We start from the raw sequence: 24932 nt of genomic DNA, 5'->3' as shown, positions 1-24932 counted from the left end.
GGCATTTCCCAGCTGTTTGGAAATGTTGCTCAAGCTGCTTTTCAATAAAAGGTCACAGGAAGAAGGAATAAAGGGAAAGCTCCTGCAGCCCCTGTTACACCTTCACCTTTGAGAGTTTGGGATTGTAGAATCATCAGAGAATCCCAGAATGGTTTGGACTGGAAAGGACCTTAAAAACCATCTTGTTCAATGGGCAGGGACACTTTCCACTGTCCCAGGTTGCTCCAAGCCCTGTCCAGCCTGGCCTTGGACATTCCAGGGATCCAGGGGCAGCCACAGCTGCTCTGGGAATTCTATTCCAGGGCCTCCCCGGAGTCAGAGTCAGGAATTCCCAATTCCAATCTCCCACCCATCCCTGCCCTCTGGCACGGGGAAGCCTTTCCCCATTTTTTGGCTGTGGCTCTGTGTTTATTGACAACTCTTTCTCTGCTGTAATTCCCACCTGTGACCGTGTTCACAGGGGTCCCAGGCTGAGGGAAGAGATGAGGATCTGACTCCATGTTTCAGAAGGCTGATTTATTATTTTATGATATATATTACATTAAAACTATACTAAAAGAATAGAAGAAAGGATTTCATCAGAAGGCTGGCTAGAAATAGAATAGGGAAGAATGATAACAAAGGTTTGTGGCTCAGGCTCTGTGTCTAAGCTGGCTGGGCTGTGATTGGCCATTAATCAGAAACAACCCCATGAGACCAATCCCAGATGCACCTGTTGCATCCCACAGCAGCAGATAATCAATGTTTACATTTTGTTCCTGAGGCCTTCAGCTTCTCAGGAGGAAGAATCCCAAGGAAAGGATTTTTCATAGATGATGTCTGTGACACCCACCCAAATGTGCTGTGGTGGGCTGGGTGGATGCTCAGCAGCCTTGGCTCCTTTTTTCTCATCTGTTTTTGTTTTCCTCCCCATCAGGAGCTGCAGGACCAGATTGATGAGCTGCACTCAGAGCTGCAGGAGTTCCGTGCCCAGGGCAGAGTGCTCAGGCCTGCCCTGAGGAATTCCCTGTCAGAGGAGTTTGACATTGACATGAAGAGCCATGGCACCAGTGGGATTGAGCCTGACCAAGGTAAAATATCCCTCCTGTAGGACTGAGATCTGGGATGCAGGTGTTTATAACATCCTAGAGGTTGTTCCCTGAAAACCTTCCCAGAGAGACTTGGTCACCACCTCTAATTTGGTGTTTAATGTTAATCTGGACTGTGACTGCTGAACCAAATTTAAAGCTGAAATTGAAGTTTGCAGTTCCTTGGATGTGTTTGTGATGGGAGTTTGAGAGCTGCCAAACAAATTTGAATTGAGGAAGTAATTCTGTTGAGAATTATATCTATTTATGTATTGTATAATTCATGTTTTTATAGTTACATAAATTATTACTTGATTACTTTTTCCAAAGGACTCGGTTCAGAAGACTGCAACCCATTAAACATGAGCATAGAGGCAGAAATGGCCATTGAGCAGATGAAGGAGCAGCACCACAGGGACCTGCATCACCTCAAACAGGAGCTTGAAGACACAGTAAGTGCTGGAATGAGGTGGTCTTGAAGGTCCCTTCCCACCCAAACCAATTTGGGGTTCTATGATGCCAGGAAGAAATAAAACTGAGCACTTATTTATTCTTTCCAGGGAAATTAATATGAGATGCTGAAGTGTAAATCAAAATATTCAGTAGAGTGAATATACAAAACTAGATGGAAATATTGATGAAGACATCCCTGTAGAATATCCTGTGAAAAATGAACAAACCCATCCCATTTTCCCTCCTGCAGGTGAGCCATTATGAAAAGCAGCTGGATGAGACAAAAGCCCACTGGGAAAAGGAGCAAGAGGATCTGAGGCAGAAGTGTGCTGAGGAGATGAGCGCCATGGAACAGCAGATCGCTGGCCTCAAAACTCAAATAGCAGAGCTGCAGGGAGAGGCAGCGGCGCTCAGAGAGCAGCAGGAGGAGCTCAGCCGCAAGCACAGCGAGGAGAAAAACAAATTACAGCTGCGTTTCGACGAGGAGAAAGCCAACCTGCAGGAGCTGCTGAGGCAGGAGCACGAAGCTGAGGTCAGGGCCAGAGTGGAGGAGCTGAGCGAGGGCTTCAGGCAGGAGCGGGAGGAGCTGAGCCAGAAGAGCGCCTGGGTGCAGGAGGAGATGGGAGCGGCGGTGCAGAGCCTGCAGCAGGAGAAGGGGCAGCTGGAGCAGCGCTTCCAGGAGCAGCTGAGGAGGCTGGCAGAGCTGCACGCCCTGCAGAAGGAGGAGCTCCAGCAGGAGCTGCTGAGGAAGCACCAGCAGGAGCTGGAGGAGGAAAGGTGAGTGTCACCCCTGGTGGGTGAGCGCAGGGCAGAAACAGCTCCCCGATGGGCAATCCCAGGTGTCCTGCTCTGTTCCACACCTCTGGGCTGCTCTCCGGGGGTTTTTCCCTCTTCTGACCTTTCCAAGCAGATCTTTAGGTTCATTTTGAGCTCGCCCAGAGGCAGCAGCGGTGTTAAAGCATAACCAGGAGTGATTAACTCGAGCTCTGCTCAGGATCCCTGTGCTCCACAAATCCCTTTGAAAACCCAGAGCTGATTGAGTTTTAGAGTTCTTTGCTGAAGAAGGAAAGGGGTGGCAGGGATGTGCTTTTAGCCAACGTGGAGTGTCAAAAGAAATTGAAGCCACCCTGGGGTGAGGGGTTGTGAGAGCATTTTCCTCCCCAAAATCTGAGCACAGGAACTGAAGGGCACATGAAACTTTTTCTGAGCACATTTCATGAGTTATTGCATTTTTCCAAGTCAGTTTCTTTTTGAAGTTTCACCAAATTGCCTTGTTGCACTTTCCCAGGGCAGTTTTTCTTTTTGAAGTTTCACCAAATTGCCTCGAATTTAACTTGCAGCTCCCAGAAACACCCATCCAATAGTCAGTGGATTAAAAAAAAAAAAAAGTAAATTTCCAACTTGTTTTATTCAGCCTAAAAAAGCCAGTTTAATCTCTGAGGTAGCTTAGTAATATCTTATGTTAACCATGTCTAGGAAAAAAATGGCAAGTGACTATAACAGAAGAGCATCTCATGCACAAACTCAGTTTTCTGTGGACACACAAACCCTTGTGAATAAATATGAAGAGACCCTGCAGAGCCTGGAGGGACGTTACCAGAGAGAGCTGCAGGAGCTGGCTGAGCAGCAGAGAGAGGAGAAATCCCAGTGGGAGTTTGAGAGGGATGAGATTGCTCAGGAGGCTGCTGAGGCCCACGAGCAGCTGAAGGAGAGCTTGGCAGGTGAGAAGGCTGCTCGTTGTGCCCTGAGCCAGGAGAAGGATCTCCTGGAGAAACATTTCAAGGAGGAAGTGAACAAGCTGGTGTGTGAGAGGGAGCAGCTGGAGAAGGAGCTGAGAGAGCTGAGGAATGCTGCCCAGGAGCAGGAGGAAAAGATGGTGGAGAAAATAAACCAACTCCAAAATGACCACGAAAAAGAGCTAAAGGAGAAAGAGGAACAAATATCCGCAGTGGAGCAAAATGGGAACCTGGTTAGGGAGAAGCTGGAGAGACTGGACAGTGAGTACAAGCGAGAGAAAGAAGAGCTCAATTCCAAACTTCTTGCTCTGGAGAGTTTGAACAGAGACATTTGTGAGAGAGCAGAGACAGAAAAGGCTGAGATGGGCTTGGAGGTCTCAGACCTCCGAGGGAAGATCCAGAAACTGCAGTGGGAGACGCGGAGTTTCTCTGCCCTGCAGAGCCATTACAGGGCCCTGGAGAGTGAGTATGCAAAAGCCAGGAGCCAGCTCGCTGCTCTTCCTGCTGCAGCTGCCCTGGGAGACGATGGGGATGTTCTGCAGAGCCTGCAGAAGGTGCACGAGCAGGCAGTGAAGGAGAATGTCAGGATGGCTGCGCAGATCCTGCGGCTGCAGCACCGGCTGCGAGCGGCCGAGCAGGAGCTGCATCCGCCCAGCCCCGGCTGCTCCCAGCCTGCCTCAGAGCCTGAGGAAATGGAGCCCAGCTTGGAGGGGCTGCCCAGTGACTGCCAAGATGTGGCCGTGGGAGCAGATTTCAGTGTCCTTCCACCTCTGGAGGCTGATGCTACAGACCTGGAGGAAATGTCGGAGATGGATTGGGATTTGGAGGAGGGATGTGTGAAAGCCAGAGCTGGTGGCCACCCTGAGGCACAGGGGTGCTGGATCCAGGGAAATCAAGCAGCTCTGGATGCTGATGGCAACCAGGATGGTGACAAGAGCCTTTCTTGGGTGCCTCTGCTGCCAAAAAAGAGAGACCTGGAGAAAGTTCCCAGGACAAAAACGCTCCACAACGATATCAAACAGCAGAAGGTTCATCTGCTAAATCACAGAATAGCTCCCAAAAATAAAGGGTTTGTTTCTGATGCTTTGAAGGTGCAGGTGGAGCTGGAGAGGGCTGAAGAACTGAGTGAAGACTCTCTCCAGCTGGATCACACTCCTGGGGCAGCAAACAGTGACCTGAAGAGCGTAATAGCTCAGCTTTGGAAAAAGATGGAAGAGCTGGAAGACAGATCCATGGCACAGGCTGAACTTCTGTCCCTGCAAGAAGAAATTCAGGTAGAAAATGAGGATCTGAAGGCTGAAGTGATGCAGTTAATTGAAAGAAATGGAGTGCTGGAAGAGAACCTGCGCAGGCTGAGGCGGCTTTGTTGTGAGCAAAAAGAGAGTGAGACGGAAAGCGTCCAGTTTGAAGATGAAAACGTCAAATTCGTCGTGCAAGGTAGAGAATTGGAAGGTATTAGAGAATTGGAAGGTATTAGAGAATTGGAGGATAGTAAAGAATTGGAGGATGCCCAAGAACAAGATGCCCAAGGAAACTCAGATGTGCCCAGTGACACAAGTGGGGAGCTGGAAGAACATCCCACCACATCCATGGGCCAGCAGGACAAGAGCCCCCAAGGTGACAGCGCCGTGACAGAAGTGGGAAAAGCAGGAATGGGGGATCCCACCCCCCAGGTGAAGGAGCAAGCTGTGGGTGCCCCAGAGCAGAGGAGGGCAGTGACCCAGGGCCTGCAGAGCACGTGCACTGAGCTGCAGCAGAAGGTTGACCTGCTGAGGTAACGTACCGCGGCGTTCGCCACTAACCCAGCGCTGCCCCGGCTGCTCCTCTAACCACCCTAGATTAACTCTGCCTTAACCGAGTAGCAAACACTGCCATGGACTGCTAACTCCTCTAGCTGTGGATAGCAAAGACCACTGGAACCAGTAACTGTGTGTGCCTTGCTCCTCCCTGTGCCCGGAGCGCCTGCCAGCTGTCCTGTGTGTGGATGTCACCGTCACCGCGCGTAGCTCGTCCTGCAGCACAAACCCATTGCATCCCCATGCCCAAAATCCATGGTAACACCTCCAGAGTGCTCTGTAGCTCTTACTAATATTCACTCCACTCAGTTTGTTCCCTTCTAGAGCTGAATGTTGCTCACAAGGCTGAAATTGCTCCTCTTTTGCCTCAGTGTTTTGGTGATTGCTGTAGGATTAGGGTAATTTGAAATCCTAAAAGTGCTTCCATTTTTCTCAGTATTTAAGTTAATATTAGAGAATTATAGGGACTTTTTTTCCCAGTTAGGAACCCCTCAGGAGTGGGATATGGTAAACACAGTTATAAAACATATATTCATTATATTATACTCATCATAGGTTTTACCTACTTTTTTTAGCTGCTGTATTCCAGCAAGGATTTCCTTTTTTTTAATGGTTAAAGTGGCTACAAGTGGTCTAATTATTGTTCAGCACCAGCTTCCTGCAGGAAATTATTCTTCCAGGTGTCCCACCATGACTAAGTTATTTCTGTGCAGTCTCCTGAGGACAGAAAAGACATTTCCCAACCATGCTGTTCCCAGAATTCTGAATTCCAGCTGGGCAAACAGCTCACTCTCCTGGCAATCTGCATCTTGTGGTGTTCAGTTGTTATTTCTAGCTTGAGGACTGAAAGATATGTAGAACATGGTGTGAAACTTTAGATTTTAACTCACTTCAAAAACATGCCCCAAAAGCCCAGGGTTTTTTTTTAAAGTTTGTTGTAAAATTTTGGAGTTTTTTTGAACAAACTGGGGAGCGCTCCTGCTGAATTCACGTAAAATATAAATACGCCATTTGTACATAAAACAAGGCAGTTGTAGCTTTGTTTTTGAAGCATTACAGGTCGCTCTGACCTGGGGGACTCCTTTCCTCTCCAGGGATCCCACAGGAGCTGTTCTCACTCGTGTCCTGTCTGTGCCACAGGTGTGAGGCCGAGAAGCTGCGCGAGGAAAACGCCGTCCTGAAAAACGAGGTGACCCTGCTAAACGAGGAGGGGAGCGCTTCCAGCCTGAAACTGAGGGAGCTGAGTGGATCCAGGGAAGAAATGAGGTGAGAATTCCATGGGCAATGCACCCCGTGTCTGCTCAGCCACTGAGGTGAGAATTCCATGGGCAATGCACCCCCTGTCTGCTCGGCCACTGAGGTGAGAATTCCATGGGCAATGCACCCCCTGTCTGCTCAGCCACTGAGGTGAGAATTCCATGGGCAATGCACCCCGTGTCTGCTCGGCCACTGAGGTGAGAATTCCATGGGCAATGCACCCCGGGTCTGCTCAGCCACTGAGGTGAGAATTCCATGGGCAATGCACCCTGGGTCTGCTCGGCCACTGAGGTGAGAATTCCATGGGCAATGCACCCCGTGTCTGCTCAGCCACTGAGGTGAGAATTCCATGGGCAATGCACCCCCTGTCTGCTCGGCCACCATGGGTTCACCCCTGCTCTCCAAGCTCATTCGTGTGGTAGGTGCTGTGCAGATCCAAAATGGGGTAGAAATCCCAAAATGGGGTTATTTCATGGAAACCCAGCAGCTTGTCAGGTTATTCCTCCTCCTTTTCCCTGCCCATCCCCAGAGCCAGCAGGGGTTCAGCTGTAGGCATTGAGGTGACCCAGTGACACACACAGAGGGTTTAGGAGCTGGCCTGGTGCAGTTATTTGTGCTTCAGCACAGGCAGGGAGAGGCTCCTCTGACAGATTATTCCAGTGGTTGGGCCCTTGGCAAGTGCAGGACCATCCCTGATCCTAGGATTGCTCTTCCCCTCTAGGAAAGACCCCCTTGGGGCACCTTGAGAGGGTGAGCCCTTCCCATGCAGAGCAGGGATGCTGAGCAATAAATACATAAATACCCACAATTACCATTTCTGGTGGGGTTTAAAAAAAACAGCTCATTTTTGGAATCATTAAGGTTGGAAAAGACCTCCAAGATCTTCAAATCCAACCATTAACCCAGCACTGTTGAGGCCACCACTGCCCTGTGTCCCCAAATGCCACATCCACATGGATTTTAAATCCCTCCAGGGATGGGGGCTCCGCCAGTCCCAAGAAATCCTTCCTAATACCCAATCCAAACCTCTCCTGCCACAGCTTGAGGTGATGTCCTCCTGTGCAGTCTTGCAGTTGTGTACATTGATAATTGATTTTAGTGTTAATGAGCTTTCATTTCTCCATAGGCAGAAGATAGAGGCTGTGAGAAAGGAGAAAGTGGCTGTGCAGAAGATGGTGGACAACCTGAAAAAGCAGGTGTGTGGCAGCAGAAAACGAGCATTTTATAAATTTAAACGTTTTGATAACTGTTTAATTGCACTTTGGGATTGATTTGAGGTCACTTGACCTGCTCATAACACAAAAGCTGTAATTGTCCAGCTCACAGGCCTGAGAGCACTTTCCACAGTCAACTTTTGTAGAAAAACAAAGTTTAAATCTTTTGTTTGGTAATTTTTGTGCAATTCTCTGCAGTAGCCCATGGGAAATAGACATTGTGATTCAACTTCTGCTCATTTCCCAGCTGGCTTGGTTTAGGAATTCTACCAGTTGCATCCATGTGGCTGCTACTTTTATTTCAGGTGTGGCTTGTTATAATGGGTGAAATAAAAGGATTAATTACCTTTAACTTCCATGCCATCTTGGCATTGCTTAGGAAAATACTCGCTTAGAATAATCTGTTAAGGATAACCCTCAAAATCCACACCAGCATGGCCAAGTGTTGGGTGACTGATATGACTGGTCTCTAATTAAGGCCAATTATGACAAATTATTTGTGTGGAGTCACTGTCAGAGTGAGACTTGTCAGATCTTTAATCACCTTAAAGGAAATACCCAAAAATCTCATTCCTGGTGTGAAATCACTGCTGTCCCTGTTCAGGTGGCAGATCTGAAGACCAGGAACCAACAGCTGGACTCTGAAAATACAGAACTCAGCCAGAGGAACTCCAAGAACCAGGCAGATGTGCAGGATCTCAACCAACAGCTGGCAAGGGTGCTCAAGCAGAAGGAGAGGGAGGAGGGGAAGTGCACCCTGGAAGAATGGGAAAAGGAGAGGCTGCTGCTGAAAGAGGAGCTGGAAAACTCCAAAATCGAGGTACAGCATTTGGTAGGACAGCTGGGCCTCAGGGGCTTTGGGATTGGCATCCCTGTCCTGGGATGGGGTTTCAAAGCTGAGCTTTGCTAAACACAGCAGCAGCCAAAAGGCAGGAGGGAAAAATGTGCAGGTTTGCCTTGAAAACACAGCTTGGTGATGCCAAATATTGCCCTGCATTTTCCATGTTGTTCATCCAGTGCCATCTCAGCTCCGTCCAGTGGCTGCAGCACCCTCTGCTCAAACTTTGCTCTGTGAGTTTCCCAAATCGAAATCTGAGCCTTTCCTTTTTTGCAGTCATCAAATATGGTGTCATCCTTGGAGATGGATTTGTCCAAAATGAAGGTCCAAGCTCATCTACTGGAGCAGGAGAACCACATCCTCAAGCAGGAGCTGGAGAAGACAAAGCAGGTATGGCATCCCATTGCCCAGAGGAGCTGTGGCTGTCCCTGCATCCCTGGAAGTGTCCAAGGACACCTTGGAACAACCTGGGATAGTGGAAAATGTCTCTGTTTATTCCAGAGGGATTGGAACTTGATGGCCTTTAAAGGTCCCTTCCAGCCCAAACCCTTCTGGGATTTTATTTGAGTGCTATCCCATTAATTTGCACTATCTCTTATGGATGAAAATTAAGAGGTGGAAATAAGAGATGGAAACTTTAAAGTTGATTTCTTTAAAGAAAGGGAATATAACTCCTCTTGAAAGAGTTTCCAGGTGCAACACACAATTCTTCAAATAAGGTTGAGTTCACTCAAACTTTGCCAAAAGATTTTGGGACTAGTGGATCTACAAAGGGAAGCTTTGGTCAAGATAAAGATTTAAAGCTGTAATTAAGGGATAGATAGGATAAATGGGATCCACATGAGAACATTTCCCTGGTTAACTGGAGATATAACCCATTTTTAGCTCCATTTAAGGAGTGAGCTCTTCCAGCGTGTCCTGTCAGGCAGAATTCCTGTTGCTAAACCCATCTGGAGATCTGGGAGTCTCACAAGGTCTGAGGATAATTTCCTGGAGAGCTCAGTTATCTCCTGTACAAGCACAGCTCAATTGGCTGTAAATGTATGCTAATAAACACAGATAATGAAGGCTTCAAACGAGGCAGTTCCCTGATTAGGGCTCCACAAAGTCATTTTCTGCACGGTGTAAAACACTCAGTGCTCAGGGCAGATAATGCTCTTAAAAAGCAAAAGCAGCTGAGGCCTATTGAGGAAGGAGTGGATTGTGGAGTGTAATTACAGAGATGCAATGAGGAAAGGCAGGGATAAAGCACTGGGGCACTTGGGAAAAGGATTGGTTTTCCCTCTGTGTTTGGTGATTTCTATGGGATATTATGGAAAAATCCTTCCCTGTGAGGGTGGGGAGGGCCTGGAAGTGTCCAAGGACACCTTGGAGCAGCCTGGGATGGTGGAAGGTGTCCCTGCTTGTGACCTTTAAAGGTCCCTTCCATCCCAAACCATTTGGGCATCCCCCTGGTTTTTCATGCCAAATTCTGTGACAGCACAAAAATGCAACTCTGAGGGGTTTCATTTCCCACAGCTGCCCAGGTGCCCTGACCTTGCTGAGCTTCAGAATGAAGTTGCAAGTTTGATCGCTAAAAATGAAAAGCTGCAGAAAGAGAAGGAAGCCCTGAGTGAGGAACTGAACAGATGCATTGAGAAGGTAAGAAAGGAAAATCCTCATCACTGTGTGCTGTAAAAGGCTGTTAAAATTCCTATAGCTGTAAAACTTCTCTGGGTGGTTTTCCCCTCACACTCAAGCCACATAAAGGCTTTGTTGCCACTGCCTGGATTTTTTTTGGTTTTTTTTTTTTTCCCTAGCTGGTGTTATAGAGGAAAGCTTCAATTCTGGAGCACAGCTTTACTGTAATTTGATTATGTAGAAAATTCCAAACATTGCAAGGAGGAGAGGCCTGGATATAAATCCTGCAGCAGGACAAGGAAGACAGTGTTCTGTGTTCTTGGACTTTTATTGCATCTCTAACCCACTGTAACTCTGAACTGGAGCAGAGCACTCTGCTCACTGTAAATAATAATCCCATTGTGTGGGAATTCAGGGAGCTGAGGGGCTTTTTCCTTCCTTAGCTTTGACTCCCTCTATCTAGGGTAACCCTTGAAGTGAGATGGAGTTAAAAGCAAATTGCTGAGTGAGGATTCCTGTGTGATCTCATTGCAGGTGGCTCAGGTCAGCTGCCTGGAGAGTGCAGTTGGCAGCTTGGAGCAGGAGCAGAAATCCTGGGAGCAGCAGAGCCAGGCACTGAAAGCACAGCTCAGCCTCTCCCAGGACAAGGTAGGAAACGCTGATTTATGGTCTGGCCCTGATAAAAGCAGTTTGATCATCTCCTGTAGTGCTTGTTCTCATGAAAGGCCCCTCCTGATGAGAATGGCTGCCTGAGGGGCTTTCCAAGTGAAGTTCTTAAAGGACAAAAGGAAACTTTTTAAACACAAGGAGGGGTTTTTCTCTCTACAGCCAAGTTACTTTTGCCAATTCCCTCTGCCTGGTGATTCCTGAAATGCTGCAGAGACTCTGCTGTTGCTCCTCTGTGCTGGTGCAGGCTCATCCTTGCCCAGGCAGGGATGGATCAAGTGGTTCCCTGCTTGGTTGAGTTGGAAGAATTCCTGCCAGGAAGAAGAAACAATTCTTCTTTCCAGGATATCCCAGGGAATGCTCAGGGCTGGAAGATGTTTCTGGTGAATGCAGCATTGTGGCTCTATTCAAAGTGGGTGGCTGCGAGCTTGGAACAGGAAGTTGGAAAATAATTTGGAATTATGGCGTTTTAAGGATAGAAAATCCATATAGGATTGAGTCCAGTCACTTCCTCAGCGCTGCCCAGGCCACCACTGCCCCATGTCCCCAAGTGCCACATCCACACAGCTTTTAAATCCCTTCAGGGTGGGGATGGCACCACTGTCCTGGGCAGCTGTGCCAATGCTCAAAATCCCTTTCCATGAGGAAATTTTCCCTAATATCCAATCTAAACCTCCTCTGGCACACCTTGAGGCTGTTTCCTCATGCTGTCCCTTGTTCCCTGGCAGCAGAGCCTGACCCCCTTCAGCTCCACCTTCCTGTCAGGCACTTGCACAGAGCAATAAACTCAATTGAACATTTTCAGAGGGGGAAAATCAACGTTTTAACTTCCCTCCCTCCATCAGAGATCCTAAATCCCTGGGATACCTGATGCACACAGGGAATGCTGATCCAGCAAAGGCCAAGCTGTGCTTTTGCTCTTTCCAGGTTCAGAGCCTGAGTGAAGCTCTGCAGAGCAGCAGCCTCCAAATGTCCCGGCTGAAATCCGACCTGCAGCTGACACAGCAGGAGAAGGAAAGTCTGGAGCAAGAAGTGATGGCACTGCACAAACAGCTGCAGGGCACCACTGAAAAGGTAAAGGCATCTCAGGAGGTACCTAAAATCATTGGGTATTGCATATCATGTTGCTTTAAGCTGTTTTTTTAAAAATTGTATTTTAAGTGTTGAACGTGGACAGGCAATGATCACTCCCCCTCTCCTAAATCTCCATTTTTCCCTAAAAGAAAACTTTTGCCAATAAAACCCCCAACTTTATGGACAATGCATTAATTTACACCTACCAACTATAAAAATTAAACCAGTCATTGACAGAGGAGCTCATTTTCAGTGCAACTTGGGTTTGAAAGGTACAGAATTACTCCAACCTCCCAGCTAATGAGGATTTGTGACTGAAGGAGGTTGTAGACAGCAGTCCTGGGATTGCTGTTATGAATTCAGTTGCTCATTTGGCTTGTTTGCTATGTAATTAAGGAATATTTAATGTCCACGTGGAAAAGAGGCTGTTTCAGAATTGTACAACAGGAGCTAAATTACAGCTATTAGTGCATAATATAGAACACTGAGTTCTGCTTGGCTCTAAGGAGAGCACAAATTGCTTTTTTTTGTGTTGCTGAACTCTGTGCACTCCTTGTGCACACAGCTATTATCCGTGATTTTAGTGGAGGGAAGCACTTGGGATTTGCACATTGGATTTCTTAAGGAACAACAGAGAGTGGGCTGGGAGGGAGATGGGAATGCTGCAACTTTGGAGCCTGCACTTACTGAAAATCCACCTCAAACCCACCTGAATAGAGCAAATGTCTGCTTCTTTGTTGAAGGCCTAACCCTGCAATTCTGTCTGTCTTAAGAACCTGGTTCTGGAAGTGGCTGTGCCTCCCTCAGGGCTGCAGGAGCAGCAGGGGCCCGTCCCCTGGGATGAGCAGGAGCTGCTCAGGCAGGACAACGAGAGGCTGCAGGGGGAAGTGCAGAGCACAAAAACAGAGCTGGCCCACTCCAGGGAAAAGGTAAAATCCTGGGCAGGCTGGGAGAGAGACCCCAGCAGGGCTGGGAGATCTGGGGGGCACTCAGACCCCTTTGCACAGAGCACGGTGCAAGCAGGGTTTGAGTATCTGAGACTCCACAACACTCAGGGTATTTCTCTTTTTAAAAGTCAATCCTAGTAGTCCTTGTCCAATCCTGGTAATTCTCTGGAGGTCACTCAGACCCCTTTGCATAGATCACCATTCAAGCAGGGTTTGAACCTCTGAGACTCCACAACACACTCAAGACATTTCTCTTCTTTAAAAGACAATCCTGGTAGTCCTTGTCCAAGATTTCAAGTTAACAGAAAGATTCCCAATATTCCTAAAGTTCTTCCTGTGCAATTTCTCCAGAGAATGAGACTCCACAAAACTTTCAGGACATTTCTTTTCTTTAAAAGACAATCCTGGTAATTCTTTGGAGGTCACTCAGACCACCCTGCATAGATCACAATCCAAGCAGGGTTTGAACATCTGAGACTCCACAACACTCTCAGGACATTTCTCTTCTTTAAAAGACAATCCTGGTAGTCCTTGTCCAAGATTTCAAGTTAACACAAAGATTCTTAATATTACTAAAGTTCTTCCTGTGCAATTTCTCCAGAGAATGAGACTCCACAAAACTTTCAGGACATTGCTTTTCTTTAAAAGACAATCCTGGGAATTCTCTGGGTATCACACAGACCACCCTGCATAGATAACCATTCAAGCAGGGTTTGAACATCTGAGACTCCACAACACTCTCAAGATATTTCTCTTCTTTAAAAGACAATCCTGGTAATTCTTGTCCAAGATTTCAGTCCAACTTCAAGTTAACTAAAGGATTCTCAATATTCCTAACATTCTTCTTGTGCAATTTCTCCAGAGAATGAGGCTCTACAACACTCCCAGGATATTTCTCTTATTTAAAAGACAATCCTGGTAGTCCTTGTCCAAGATTTCAGTCCAACTTCAAGTTAACAGAAAGATTCTTAATATTCCTAAAGTTCTTCCAGTGCAATTTCTCCAGAGAATGAGATTCCACAACACTCTGAGGATATTTCTTTTCTTTAAAAGACAATCTTGTCTTTTAAAGGAAAGGAATACTCTGGGAGTGTTGTGAAGTCCTTCTCCAAGATTTCAGTCCAAGTTAAGAAAGATGCTCAATACTTCCAACTTTCTTCCTGTGCAATTTCTCCAGAGAATAAGACTCCACAAAACTTTCAGGACATTGCTTTTCTTTAAAAGACAATCCTGGTAATTCTTGTCCAAGATTTCAGTCCAACTTCAAGTTAACAGAAGGATTCTCAATATTCCTAACATTCTTCTTGTGCAATTTCTCCAGAGAATGAGACTCCACAACACTCTGAGGATATTTCTCTAATTTAAAAGACAATCCTGGTAATTCTCTGGAGGTCACTCAGACCCCTTTGCATAGATCATAATCCAAGCAGGGTTTGAACATCTGAGACTCCACAACACTCCCACAATATTTCTCTTCTTTAAAAGACAATCCTGGTAGTCCTTGTCCAAGACTTCAGTCCATCTCCAAGTTAACAGAAAGATTCTTAATATTCCTAACATTCTTCTTGTGCAATTTCTCCAGAGAATGAGGCTCTACAACACTCTCAAGATATTTCTGTTATTTAAAAGACAATCCTGGTAATTCTTGTCCAAGATTTCAGTCCAACTTCAAGTTAACTAAAGGATTCTCAATATTCCTAACATTCTTCTTGTGCATGTTCTCCAGAGAATGAGACTCCACAACACTCTGAGGATATTTCTCTAATTTAAAAGACAATCCTGGGAATTCTCTGGAGGTCACTCAGACCACCCTGCATAGATCACAATCCAAGCAGGGTTTGAACATCTGAGACTCCACAACACTCTCAGGACATATCTCTTCTTTAAAAGACAATCCTGGTAGTCCTTGTCCAAGACTTCAGTCCATCTCCAAGTTAACAGAAAGATTCTTAATATTCCTAACATTCTTCTTGTGCAATTTCTCCAGAGAATGAGGCTCTACAACACTCTCAAGATATTTCTGTTATTTAAAAGACAATCCTGGTAATTCTTGTCCAAGATTTCAGTCCAACTTCAAGTTAACTAAAGGATTCTCAATATTCCTAACATTCTTCTTGTGCAATTTCTCCAGAGAATGAGACTCCACAACACTCTGAGGATATTTCTCTAATTTAAAAGACAATCCTGGTAATTCTCTGGAGGTCACTCAGACCCCTTTGCATAGATCACAATCCAAGCAGGGTTTGAACATCTGAGACTCCACAACACTCCCACAATATTTCTCTTCTTTAAAAGACAATCCTGGTAATTCTTGTCCAAGATTTCAGTCCAACTTCAAGTTAACAGAAAGATTCTTAATATTCCTAACATTCTTCTTGTGCAATTTCTTGGCTTGCAGTATTAAGTGGATTATGGGGAGGACAGAGGGAAAGGAGGCCAAGATTTCAGAAATATCCCAGAGTTTCCCAGAGCAGCTGTGGCTGCTCCTTTATCCCTGGAAATGCCCAAGGCCAGCTTGGACAGGGCTTGGAGCAGCCTGGGACAGTGGGAGGTGTCCCTGCCCGTGACATAGGATGGGATTTAAGGTCCTTTCCAACCCAAACCCACCCTGAGATTCTGCGATTCCCAAAATCAGCTGGCGTTTTAAATAAAGCGGAATTACCTGGGCCATCTTCTCCCATTTGCTGATCTCTGCTCTCCTCAGGTCCGACAGCTGGAATCCACAATCCTGTCCCTAAAGCACCAGAAGCACCAAAGCCAGGCAGGGATTGTCAAAGCCATGGAGCAGGAGAAGCTGAGCTTGAAGAGGGAGTGCGAGCAGCTGCAGAAGGAGCTGTCATCTGCCAACAGGAAGGTGAGTTTTGGATGGAGAACACACAAATCAGCCATTTCCATCTCTCACAAGCTCCAGGGATTTTGAAATACCCCTTGAAGCAGAAGCTGTGTTTGGAGTGCTGAACGTGCCCAGGCAATGATCAGTCCCTCCCTCGAGTCTCCATTCTTCCCTTGAAGAAACTTTTTGCCAACAAAACCCCCAAATCTGTGGGCAATGCATTAATTTACACCCATCAACTATAAAAATTAAACCAGATATTGATAGAGGATCCAATTTTCAGTGCAGCTTGGGTTGGAAAGGTACAGAATTACACCAACCTCTCAGCTAAGATGACTTTCTGCCTCTGCTGTGAATTTTGTGCTCTTTGCCTCTCCCAAATCTGTGTCTGAAGGAGCTGACAGGGCTCTGTGCATCTGCTGGGAGCAGTTTTCCAAATATTCCTGATTTTTAGACTTGAGTTGTCTTGGTATTCAGTGGTTCATGAGGGGAGAATACCAGATAAAATGAGAAATTGCTGCTTTTCTAAGGAAACTCTTTGTCTCTGATAGATCAGTCAGATGAATTCTCTTGAACGTGAACTGGAAAGCAGCTCAGAAAATGAAGGGCTGAGAAAAAAGCAAGTCAAGCTGGATGATCAGTTAATGGAGGTACTTTTCAATCAGTGTTGACTTTATCACTATTTTATTGAATTTATTTTATTTTAAAACAACTTATGGATGTGTAGCGACATGGAAAACTGATTGCAACCAGAAGAATTAACCTCTCTTCTTTCATGACCAAGTGTGTTTTGTTTAGTCATAATTCACATTTTGGCTTCAGATGGAAAATCAAACAGCAAAGAAAAAATTTGTTTCTGTGCTTGAGGCAAGGCTGACACTTCCCTCTTCCTTCCTAGAACATGTCCCCTCAAATTTCCTATCTGATATTTGTGTGATGCTGCTCTTAATGTAGAAGCCTGTTCTTATTTCCTCTGGGAATAATTTGCTGAATTTAAGCTTAATATTATCTAAATAGTGAAAAAAATAGCAATTTGCACAGTTTACTTTTAATTTAAAGGCACAAGTGAAAACTTTAGTGGAGATTCTTCCCAAAGTTCTGCTGGAGATGGATCATCAAAATTTAGGAGTCCTTGGTTATAGGAATGGGCAATTTAATTGTGTTTAGTGCATCCCATAAGGTCAGCCCAGACCTCCAAGCTCTCTCTCAGTAGTCTTGCCTAAATTTGATGTCCTGGATTTGAGTTTAAAACATAATATTGAAAAAAAAAAATTTAAAAACCTACAATTTTGACTTGTTCCACAAGTCAAAGCATCTTTTAGATGAGGCTTCTCTAACACTTGATAGATGGCTTCATGTTTTTCACCAAATGGGAGCCATGAGGCTGAAAACCCCATGTAATTAGTAATAAAACTGTAAAAACCTCATTAGGAAAGATGAGATTTTGACAAGTTAATGAAAAGACTGTTTCTATTCCCTGTGAATTTATTTATATAGTCTTAATTAAGCTTTGGGAAAATGCCAAACACTCAAAGCCATCAACAGCCAGCCTGGGGTTGTGTTTTCTCCTGAAATGTGAATTTCAGCCATGCAGGGTTTTGGTAACCTTTTGCCAGCAGGTGTGTGCAACATTCACTCAGTGATTTGTGACTTCTAACTCTCTCTTTTGTGCCTGTTCTCCTTTTTGTCCATGGCTAACCTGGCTAGAACTCAGTGGTTGGAGCTAGCAGAGAAGGGGGCAGTTCTCTCTCTGAAATAGTGTGTGAAGGTAGAGCAATCATTTCTCACGTACCCCCGTAGCATGGAGAAATTCATTCTTTTAAATTCATTTTAATGAATTCATTTTTTTTTTAATGATTTTTTTTTTTAGTTTTTATTCCATGCATCTCTTAAGAGAAGAAGCCACTCTTCATTTCAGTGTCAATTTTGGACAGTGCACAGGTTCTCTGTGGTTCATGTGTTGTGTACCCTCAGGATCTCTGTGTGTTCCTGAGGGGTTGCCATGAAAATGGAGAGAATTCACCCCATTCCTTGCAAAAGAATTAAAATTGGAAGTGGGAGAATGAACAGTGGCTTCCTGCTCCCCCATTTCCTGTGGGGCTTGAAGGTGTTTGCACATTTACCTCTGCATGAGACTGTCCAGTGTTTCCTGAAATTAATTCATTTCTCATCCCACCTGGCATCATCCTGGTAGTTTAGCAAGCTCCTGATTGTTCCATTTTCTTCCACAGATGAATACAGCAGGGCTAGATTGTTTTCATTGTTGTTTCATTAGTAATTATGTCTAAGATGCTGTTAACACTAATTGACTGTTTCCTCATTAGTTGCTTGTGTGCTTTGCAACATGACAGGAATCCTGAAAGAAATCCCACTAAAAACTCATTATTTTCACTGTTTATATTGTCAGGAAAAGAACAGCTCCTTTACAGACAAAGAGAACCCCAAAATAGCTTTAAAATATAGAAATAATTTAATTTGAAAGCATTTTTAAACCTATTTTGTGTTTACCTGGACCAGCAGAGATAGGGATGGTAACAGGGCCAGAAGAGCTGCACCGTTATGAAAAATATTTACAGTTAGAGATGAGATCAATAAGTGAAATATTATCTGTCCAAATTGATCATTTTGCCAGCTGTGAAAGGGAATTAAAATCAGCTGTGACAGGAAAACTAAAATCAGCTGTGATAGGAAATCTAAAATCACCAAGATAATCTTATACACCTTTTCCTAAGGGCACAGAGCAATGGTTTTAAGGTAACAGGGCCTTTATGGTCTCGGGTTTTTTCTTTCTTTACGGGAAGAAATTATTAATTCTACACAAATCCCAGCTGCAAATGAGTTTGTCTGAACCATCAGGGGTTTTTACTGTCCACTTCTGGTCCTTTTTAGTGTAATTAACTCTTCCAGCTGTGAGTTATTTACCTGGGTTTTGCTTTAGTCTGGAAAAATTCTAAATTATTTCACCTGACTGTCTTAGCTCTTAATATCCCCACAGTTAGGAGAAAACATTAGGAAATATCTACAGGGTGTTATATACTGAATTTTGAAGGTAATAGCAGAGATAAATGTTCCTTAAAGACTAGAAATAATCAGAACAATTTCAGCTTTCCCCTTGAAATGGGAAATTATTGCTATTTGAAGCTCACCAACTAAATTTGTGTAGGAATTCATCCAAAATTCTGCGATTTTATAATTCAGGCCTGAAATGATGAATCAAAGCCCAGCTTCCTTTGTGTGAAATTCCATCTTTTGTCACCTCTGTCACCCAGTCCAGCCTTGTTTCCCTTGCATGAAAAATCTGAGTCAGGCTGTCCTGGAGCAGCCCTGGCAGAGGGAGCAGGGGCTGATTTTGGGATTTGGGGTTTTGCAGAAACTCTGGAGCAGCCAGGAGCAGGTGCTGATTTTTGGATTTGGAGTTTTGCAGATGCTCCTGGTGCTGATGTTGGGATTTGGGGTTTTCCTGATGCTTTTGGGGCAGCCCTGGCAGAGGGAGCAGGGGCTGATTTTTGGATTTGGGGTTTTGCAGATGCTCTTGGTGCTGATGTTGGGATTTTGGGTTTTTCCGGAGCAGGTGCTGATGTTGAGATTTGGGGTTTTGCAGATGCTTTTGAGGCACCTCTGGCAGAGGGAGCAGGCACTGATTTTGGGATTTTGGGGTTTTGCAGATGCTCCTGGTGCTGATGTTGGGATTTGGGTTTTTGCCGGGCAGGGGAGGTGAGATTTGGGATTTTTGCTTTGGGACTCTGCAGATAGCAGCACTGATTTTGGGATTTTCGGGTTTTGCAGAGCCCTGGGCAGATGTTGGATTTTGGGTTTCAGATTTTTGCAGCAGCCCTGGCAAAAGGGAGCAGTGCTGATTTTGGGATTTGGGGTTTTGCAGATGCCCTGGGGCAGAGGGAGCAGTGCTGATTTTGGGATTTGGGGTTTTGCAGATGCTCCTGGTGCTGATTTTGGGTTTTGGGGTTTTGCAGACGCTCTGGGGCAGAGGGAGCAGTGCTGATTTTGGGGTTCAGGATTTTGCAGATGCTCCTGGTGCTAATGGGGTTTGGGGTTTGCAGACGCTCTAGGGCAGGACGTGCTGATTTTGGGGTTTGGATTTTGCAGATGCTCAGAGGCAGTGCTGATTTTGGGTTTGGGATTTTGCAGATGCTCCATGGCAGTGCATGTTTGGGATTTGGGGGGTTTTGCAGACGCTCTGGGGCACAGGGAGCAGTGCTGATTTTGGGGTTCAGGATTTTGCAGATGCTCCTGGTGCTGATTTTTGGATTTGGGGTTTTGCAGATGCCCTGGGGCAGAGGGAGCAGTGCTGATGTTGGGATTTGGGATTTTGCAGATGCCCTGGCAGAGGGAGCAGGTGCTGATTTTGGGGTTTTGCAGATGCTCCTGGTGCTGATTTTGGGGTTTTGCAGATGCTCTGGGGCAGAGGGAGCAGTGCTGATTTTGGGGTTTTGCAGATGCTCTGGGGCACAGGGAGCAGTGCTGATTTTGGGATTCAGGATTTTGCAGATGCCCTGGGGCAGAGGGAGCAGTGCTGATTTTGGGATTTGGGGGTTTTGCAGATGCTCCTGGTGCTGATGTTTGGGATTTTGGGGTTTTGCAGATGCTCTGGGGCAGAGGGAGCAGGTGCTGATTTTGGGGTTTTGGGGTTTTGCAGATGCCTGGGCAGAGGGGCAGTGCTGATTTGGGTTTCAGATTTGGAGATGCCTGGGCAGAGGGAGCAGGTGCTGATGTTGGGATTTTTGGGTTTTGCAGATGCTCCTGGTGCTGATTTTGGGATTTTGGGTTTTGCAGATGCTCTGGGGCAGAGGGAGCAGTGCTGATTTTGGGGTTCAGGATTTTGCAGACGCTCTGGGGCAGAGGGAGCAGTGCTGATTTTGGGATTCAGGATTTTGCAGATGCCCTGGTGCTGATTTTGGGATTTGGGGGGTTTGCAGTTTGCTCTGGGCTGAGTGGATTTGCGGTTTTTGGGTTTGCAGATGCTCTGGTGGGATTTGGGATTTCGGGATGTTGGCAGTTGCCTGAGGGATGGGGATTTGCAGTGCTTGTTCTGGATTTGGGATTTTGCAGATGGGGCAGAGGGACAGTGCTGATTTGGGTTTTCTGGTTTTGCAGACCTCTGGGGCAAGGGAGCAGTGCTGATTTTGGATTTGGATTTTGCAGATCCCTGGGCAGAGGGAGCAGTGCTGTTTTGGGTTTGGGATTTTGCAGATGTCTGGCAGAGGAGCATGCTATTTTGGATTTTGGGTTTTGCAGATGCACCTAGGCAGTGCTGATTTTGGGGTTTTGGGTTTTGCAGATGCTCCTGGTGCTGATGTTTGGATTTGGGGTTTTGCAGATGCCCTGGGGCAGAGGGAGCAGTGCTGATTTTGGGATTCAGGATTTTGCAGATGCCCTGGGGCAGAGGGAGCAGTGCTGATTTTTGGATTTTGGGGTTTTGCAGAAGCTGCAGGCCAGGGGGATGCATAGCCAGGGCTCCCCGCAGCACGGCTGTGCCTCGGTGCCACGGGAGCAGCTCCTGCAGCTGCAGCAGCAGCTGCTGCAGGCCGAGAGGAGGAGCCAGCACCTGCAGGAAGAGCTCCAGAGCAGAGCCCCAGGGACAGACACGCAGCAGGTAAGGCCCTCCCACCTGAAAGTCACAATTTTTAAAGGATTTGCTTTGGTTCTCTTGGGGTTTTTGGTTTTTTTCTTTATCCTGGTGAGATCCTTTCTCTGTTTATGCCAGTTGAAAAGTGAGATTTCATGGCAGCAAGGATGTGTGTAAAAATGCTGTTTCAGCCAGAGCTTTGTTCTGAATTCCTCTTAATTTTTTTTTTTGATATCAAACCACTCCCATCCACATTTAACTGGCTTTTCTCCTTCTGCTCCATGTGCAGTGAGTGTTTATAGAGGCTTTTTTTGTTGTTTCTTTACCTAATGACCCTGTCTAGAACTATTGATTTTAAAATATACCACACCAAATATTGCACAGGCGCCCATCACGTCAAATCCGAATTTGGGCCGCTGCTGTCACAGGGAATTGTGTCAGTTGTGGCAGAGCAGAACACAAATTATTCCTTTTTTCTGAGGTTTTTCCTAATCCTTTTTCTTCCTGATTTGGCCATCAGACAAGACACTGTTACTGCTGTACAGAAACTTCAACTTTTCTGAGGGAAAACCAATTCCAAGGCAGATTAATTCATCCACTCACTTTTAGGGTTTACTTTTTACCTTATAAAATTGAATTTAGGCAATAAAAAGTTTGCATCTGCCATAAAAAATTTCCAAATTATCCTTTTCTTCAAATTAATTGGATGTCTAAATGTCTAAAGCTTTGGCTGAGGCCAAATAATGTCTTAAAATAATATTACAGCTTTACCTTATAAGAAAGATAAGGTAAAGTTTAAGTAACCTAAATTTATATTTAATATTTTATCTGGTTTAGATTAGATATTTATTTAGATTTACACATAGTAACCTAAATTTCTATTTAGTATTTTATCTATTTTATATTAGATATTTATTTAGATTTACACGTAGACAAAGAAATTAGATAAAATACTATTAGCTATTTATTCATCTGGTAGCAGGGAAAAAAGACCCCTCTTGTATTTTAAATTTAGCTTGCAGTTACGCTTTAAAAAAAAACAAACAAAAAAACCCAATAATAACAATAATAACAATAAAATTATTACTGTTGTTGTTATTATTAATGTTACTATTATTGTTGTTATTATTATTATTGTTATATAACAATAATAACAATAAAATTATTACTGTTGTTGTTATTATTAATGTTACTATTATTGTTGTTATTATTATATTATTATTGCTATATAACAATAATAACAATAACAATAATAACACAAATAACAATAATAACAATAAAATTATTACTGTTGTTATTATTAATGTTACTATTATTGTTGTTATTATTATTATTGTTATATAACAATAATAACAATAATAACAATAATAACAATAACAATAATAACAATAAAATTATTACTGTTGTTATTATTGTTACTATTATTGTTGTTATTATTATATTATTATTGTTATATAACAATAATAACAATAATAATAATAACAATAATAATAATAAAATTATTACTGTTGTTATTATTAATGTTATTATTGTTATTATTATTATTATTATTATTATTATTATTATTATTATTATTATTATTATTATTATTAGTGCCACCAAGACTTTGAAGCTCAAATATCTCTGAATGTGGGAATAAATATTCCAGAATAAAGGTATTACTAAGAGAGTACAGGCAGTAACCAGTTTTTAAAGTATCCAAAACTTGGAGTATTTTTTTTTTTTTAAAGAAAAGCATAAAATCAAAATGTTTCATTAAAAATAAAAGCAAATCATTTCAGGTTAAGTAGAAATAAATTGATTTTCAGGTTCCTTTCCAGAAGTGCATCACCACAGGCTGATGTACTTTGTTCCCATACCATGGGGAGCAAAATGTGCAGCTGAATTTCAAAATCAATCCAAGCCACATTGCAGCAGGGGCAAATGGAATGTGCTGGGATTGCACTGGGAGTGATGAGTTTGTAATTTAGATTTTGGAACAGCCTGGAACTTGCAGTTCTAGAGATGAATTGCTCCTGCATTTCCTGGAAAAGCTTTGGGAATTTAAAAATACTTAGGCTTTTAAAATAAGTGCTGTCAATGCACTAATGCACTTAATCCTTTTAATTTTTTTCCTTAAAATGAGTGAATATTCTGCTTTATAACACTCTTTTTTTTTGCTACAGAACTTTCTAAACCATTATTAAAAACCTGCACTTGTAAACAAAGCCAGATTTATTTGTTTTTCTCCGCTTTGTGAGCACCCCCTGCTTGAGTCTCTGTTGATTTTTCTTTGCCATCCTGATTTTTTGGGTTTATCATTTGAGCTCATGTCCCTTTTAATGTCCCCTTCAGCACCCTGAAAACTTCCCTGCTAATCCCTCTCCATCATCCTTTCACCAGTGAGTACAAGGTCAGCTTGTCTCCATGTGTAAAATAAATCATATTTATAAATAATTTAGTTCTGCTGCTTTGCTTTTTGCAGCTTTTTAGATGGTATCCAAAGTTTCCCCCCCCTTTTTTTTTTTTAATGGAATTATTTTGTGTTTGTCCTGCTTTGCAGTTTTCATTGCTTTGTGCTCCTGGTTGTCTGTGGCTTTTCATTTATTTTGCAGTCAGTCCTGAGTTATTCTCACCCAAAGGCTGCTGTTACATGTTTGAATTTCACTAAATTAAATTAAATTATAACAGCTGTTTGCACTGTGTTAACCTGTCTGGACTTTCCTGAATTTCCCATTTTTGTTTGTGCTGTGCCAGTGCTGTGATTACCTCATATCCCTTTCTTAATAAATAAATAAATTTGGGAGCCTGTTAATTACCCAGTGCTTCCCAAAGCTTGCCTAGCACTGATTAATATTTGTACAGCTCTTTATTTCAAATTCCATCTCACTCCGAGGGAAAAACAACAAGGTTTGAGATAGAAATGCAAAGTTTTCAAAGGAGAAGCCAGTTTGGCTGCATTTTACCCAAATACTTGGCAATCTGAGATTTTATATATATATTGAAATATAGATCTGTTATAGTTATATATAATATTTAGCTACATGTTTTCCCAAATGCTTGGAAATCTGTGAGGTTTTATATATATATTAAAAAATATATATGCATATATAAATAAAAATATTTTTATATAATGTTTGGCTATATTTTTCCCAAATGCTTGGCAATCTGTGAGGTTTTATATATATATAAAAAATATATATGTGCATACATACATATATAAATAAAAATATTTTTATATAATGTTTGGCTATATTTTTCCCAAATGCTTGGCAGTCTGTGAGATTTTACAGATATATTTTAAATATCTATATATTATAACATCTGTATATTTAAATATCTATATATTATATTTATATGTCTGGATACACATTTCCCACATGCTTGGCAATCTGTGAGGTTATATATATATTTATATATATTTAAAATATATATATTAAATTGATAATAATGTTTGGATACATTTTTCCCAAAAGCTTGGCAATCTGTAAGATTTTATGCATATATTTTAAATATCTATATAATGTCCATATATTTAAATATCTATATATTATATTTATATATAATGTCTGGATACATTTTTCCCAAAAGCTTGGCAATCTGAGATTTTATATATATATATTTTAAATAGACATATATATATATATATATATATAATATTTATATATAATGTTTGGCTATATTTTTCCCAAATTCTTGGCAACCTGAGTTTTTATATATACTATATGAGATTTTCATGCTATAAATGAGATTTTTAAAAAGAGAGGGGAGGATTTCCTCTAAAAAACTTTGTTATCTCAATCACTTCCACTGATCTTTTAAAAACCATAAATGTAGAAAACACTCCTCAATCTCCCAGCTAATATTG

At 43.4% G+C, this 24932-nt stretch overlaps 1 protein-coding gene across 4 annotated transcripts in view; it reads left to right on the top strand.

Moving 5' to 3' along the window:
- Positions 1-24932, top strand: part of NIN (ninein) — an 84438-nt gene that overhangs the window by 42086 nt on the left and 17420 nt on the right. The window contains exons 14-29 of one of the 4 annotated variants that reach the window (XM_064715946.1): positions 917-1070; positions 1398-1519; positions 1771-2297; positions 2997-5030; positions 6193-6318; positions 7436-7505; positions 8128-8343; positions 8638-8751; positions 9880-10002; positions 10516-10629; positions 11575-11721; positions 12495-12650; positions 15373-15522; positions 16053-16151; positions 17209-17269; positions 20942-21103. In XM_064715946.1, coding sequence (XP_064572016.1) covers positions 917-1070; positions 1398-1519; positions 1771-2297; positions 2997-5030; positions 6193-6318; positions 7436-7505; positions 8128-8343; positions 8638-8751; positions 9880-10002; positions 10516-10629; positions 11575-11721; positions 12495-12650; positions 15373-15522; positions 16053-16151; positions 17209-17269; positions 20942-20967 — 4239 coding nt within the window. In that variant the 3' untranslated portion in view covers positions 20968-21103. Of the gene's footprint in view, positions 1-916; positions 1071-1397; positions 1520-1770; positions 2298-2996; positions 5031-6192; positions 6319-7435; positions 7506-8127; positions 8344-8637; positions 8752-9879; positions 10003-10515; positions 10630-11574; positions 11722-12464; positions 12651-15372; positions 15523-16052; positions 16152-17208; positions 17270-20941; positions 21113-24932 lie in introns of those variants that run through there. The other 3 variants (XM_064715945.1, XM_064715948.1, XM_064715947.1) reach the window with 3 other exon arrangements.

This window comes from Zonotrichia leucophrys, chromosome 5, assembly GCF_028769735.1.
Source record: "Zonotrichia leucophrys gambelii isolate GWCS_2022_RI chromosome 5, RI_Zleu_2.0, whole genome shotgun sequence".
NCBI classification, from domain to species: Eukaryota; Metazoa; Chordata; class Aves; order Passeriformes; family Passerellidae; genus Zonotrichia; species Zonotrichia leucophrys.
The sequence above is the reverse complement of the archived record's forward strand: the minus strand, read 5'-3'. Positions and strand labels throughout refer to the sequence as shown.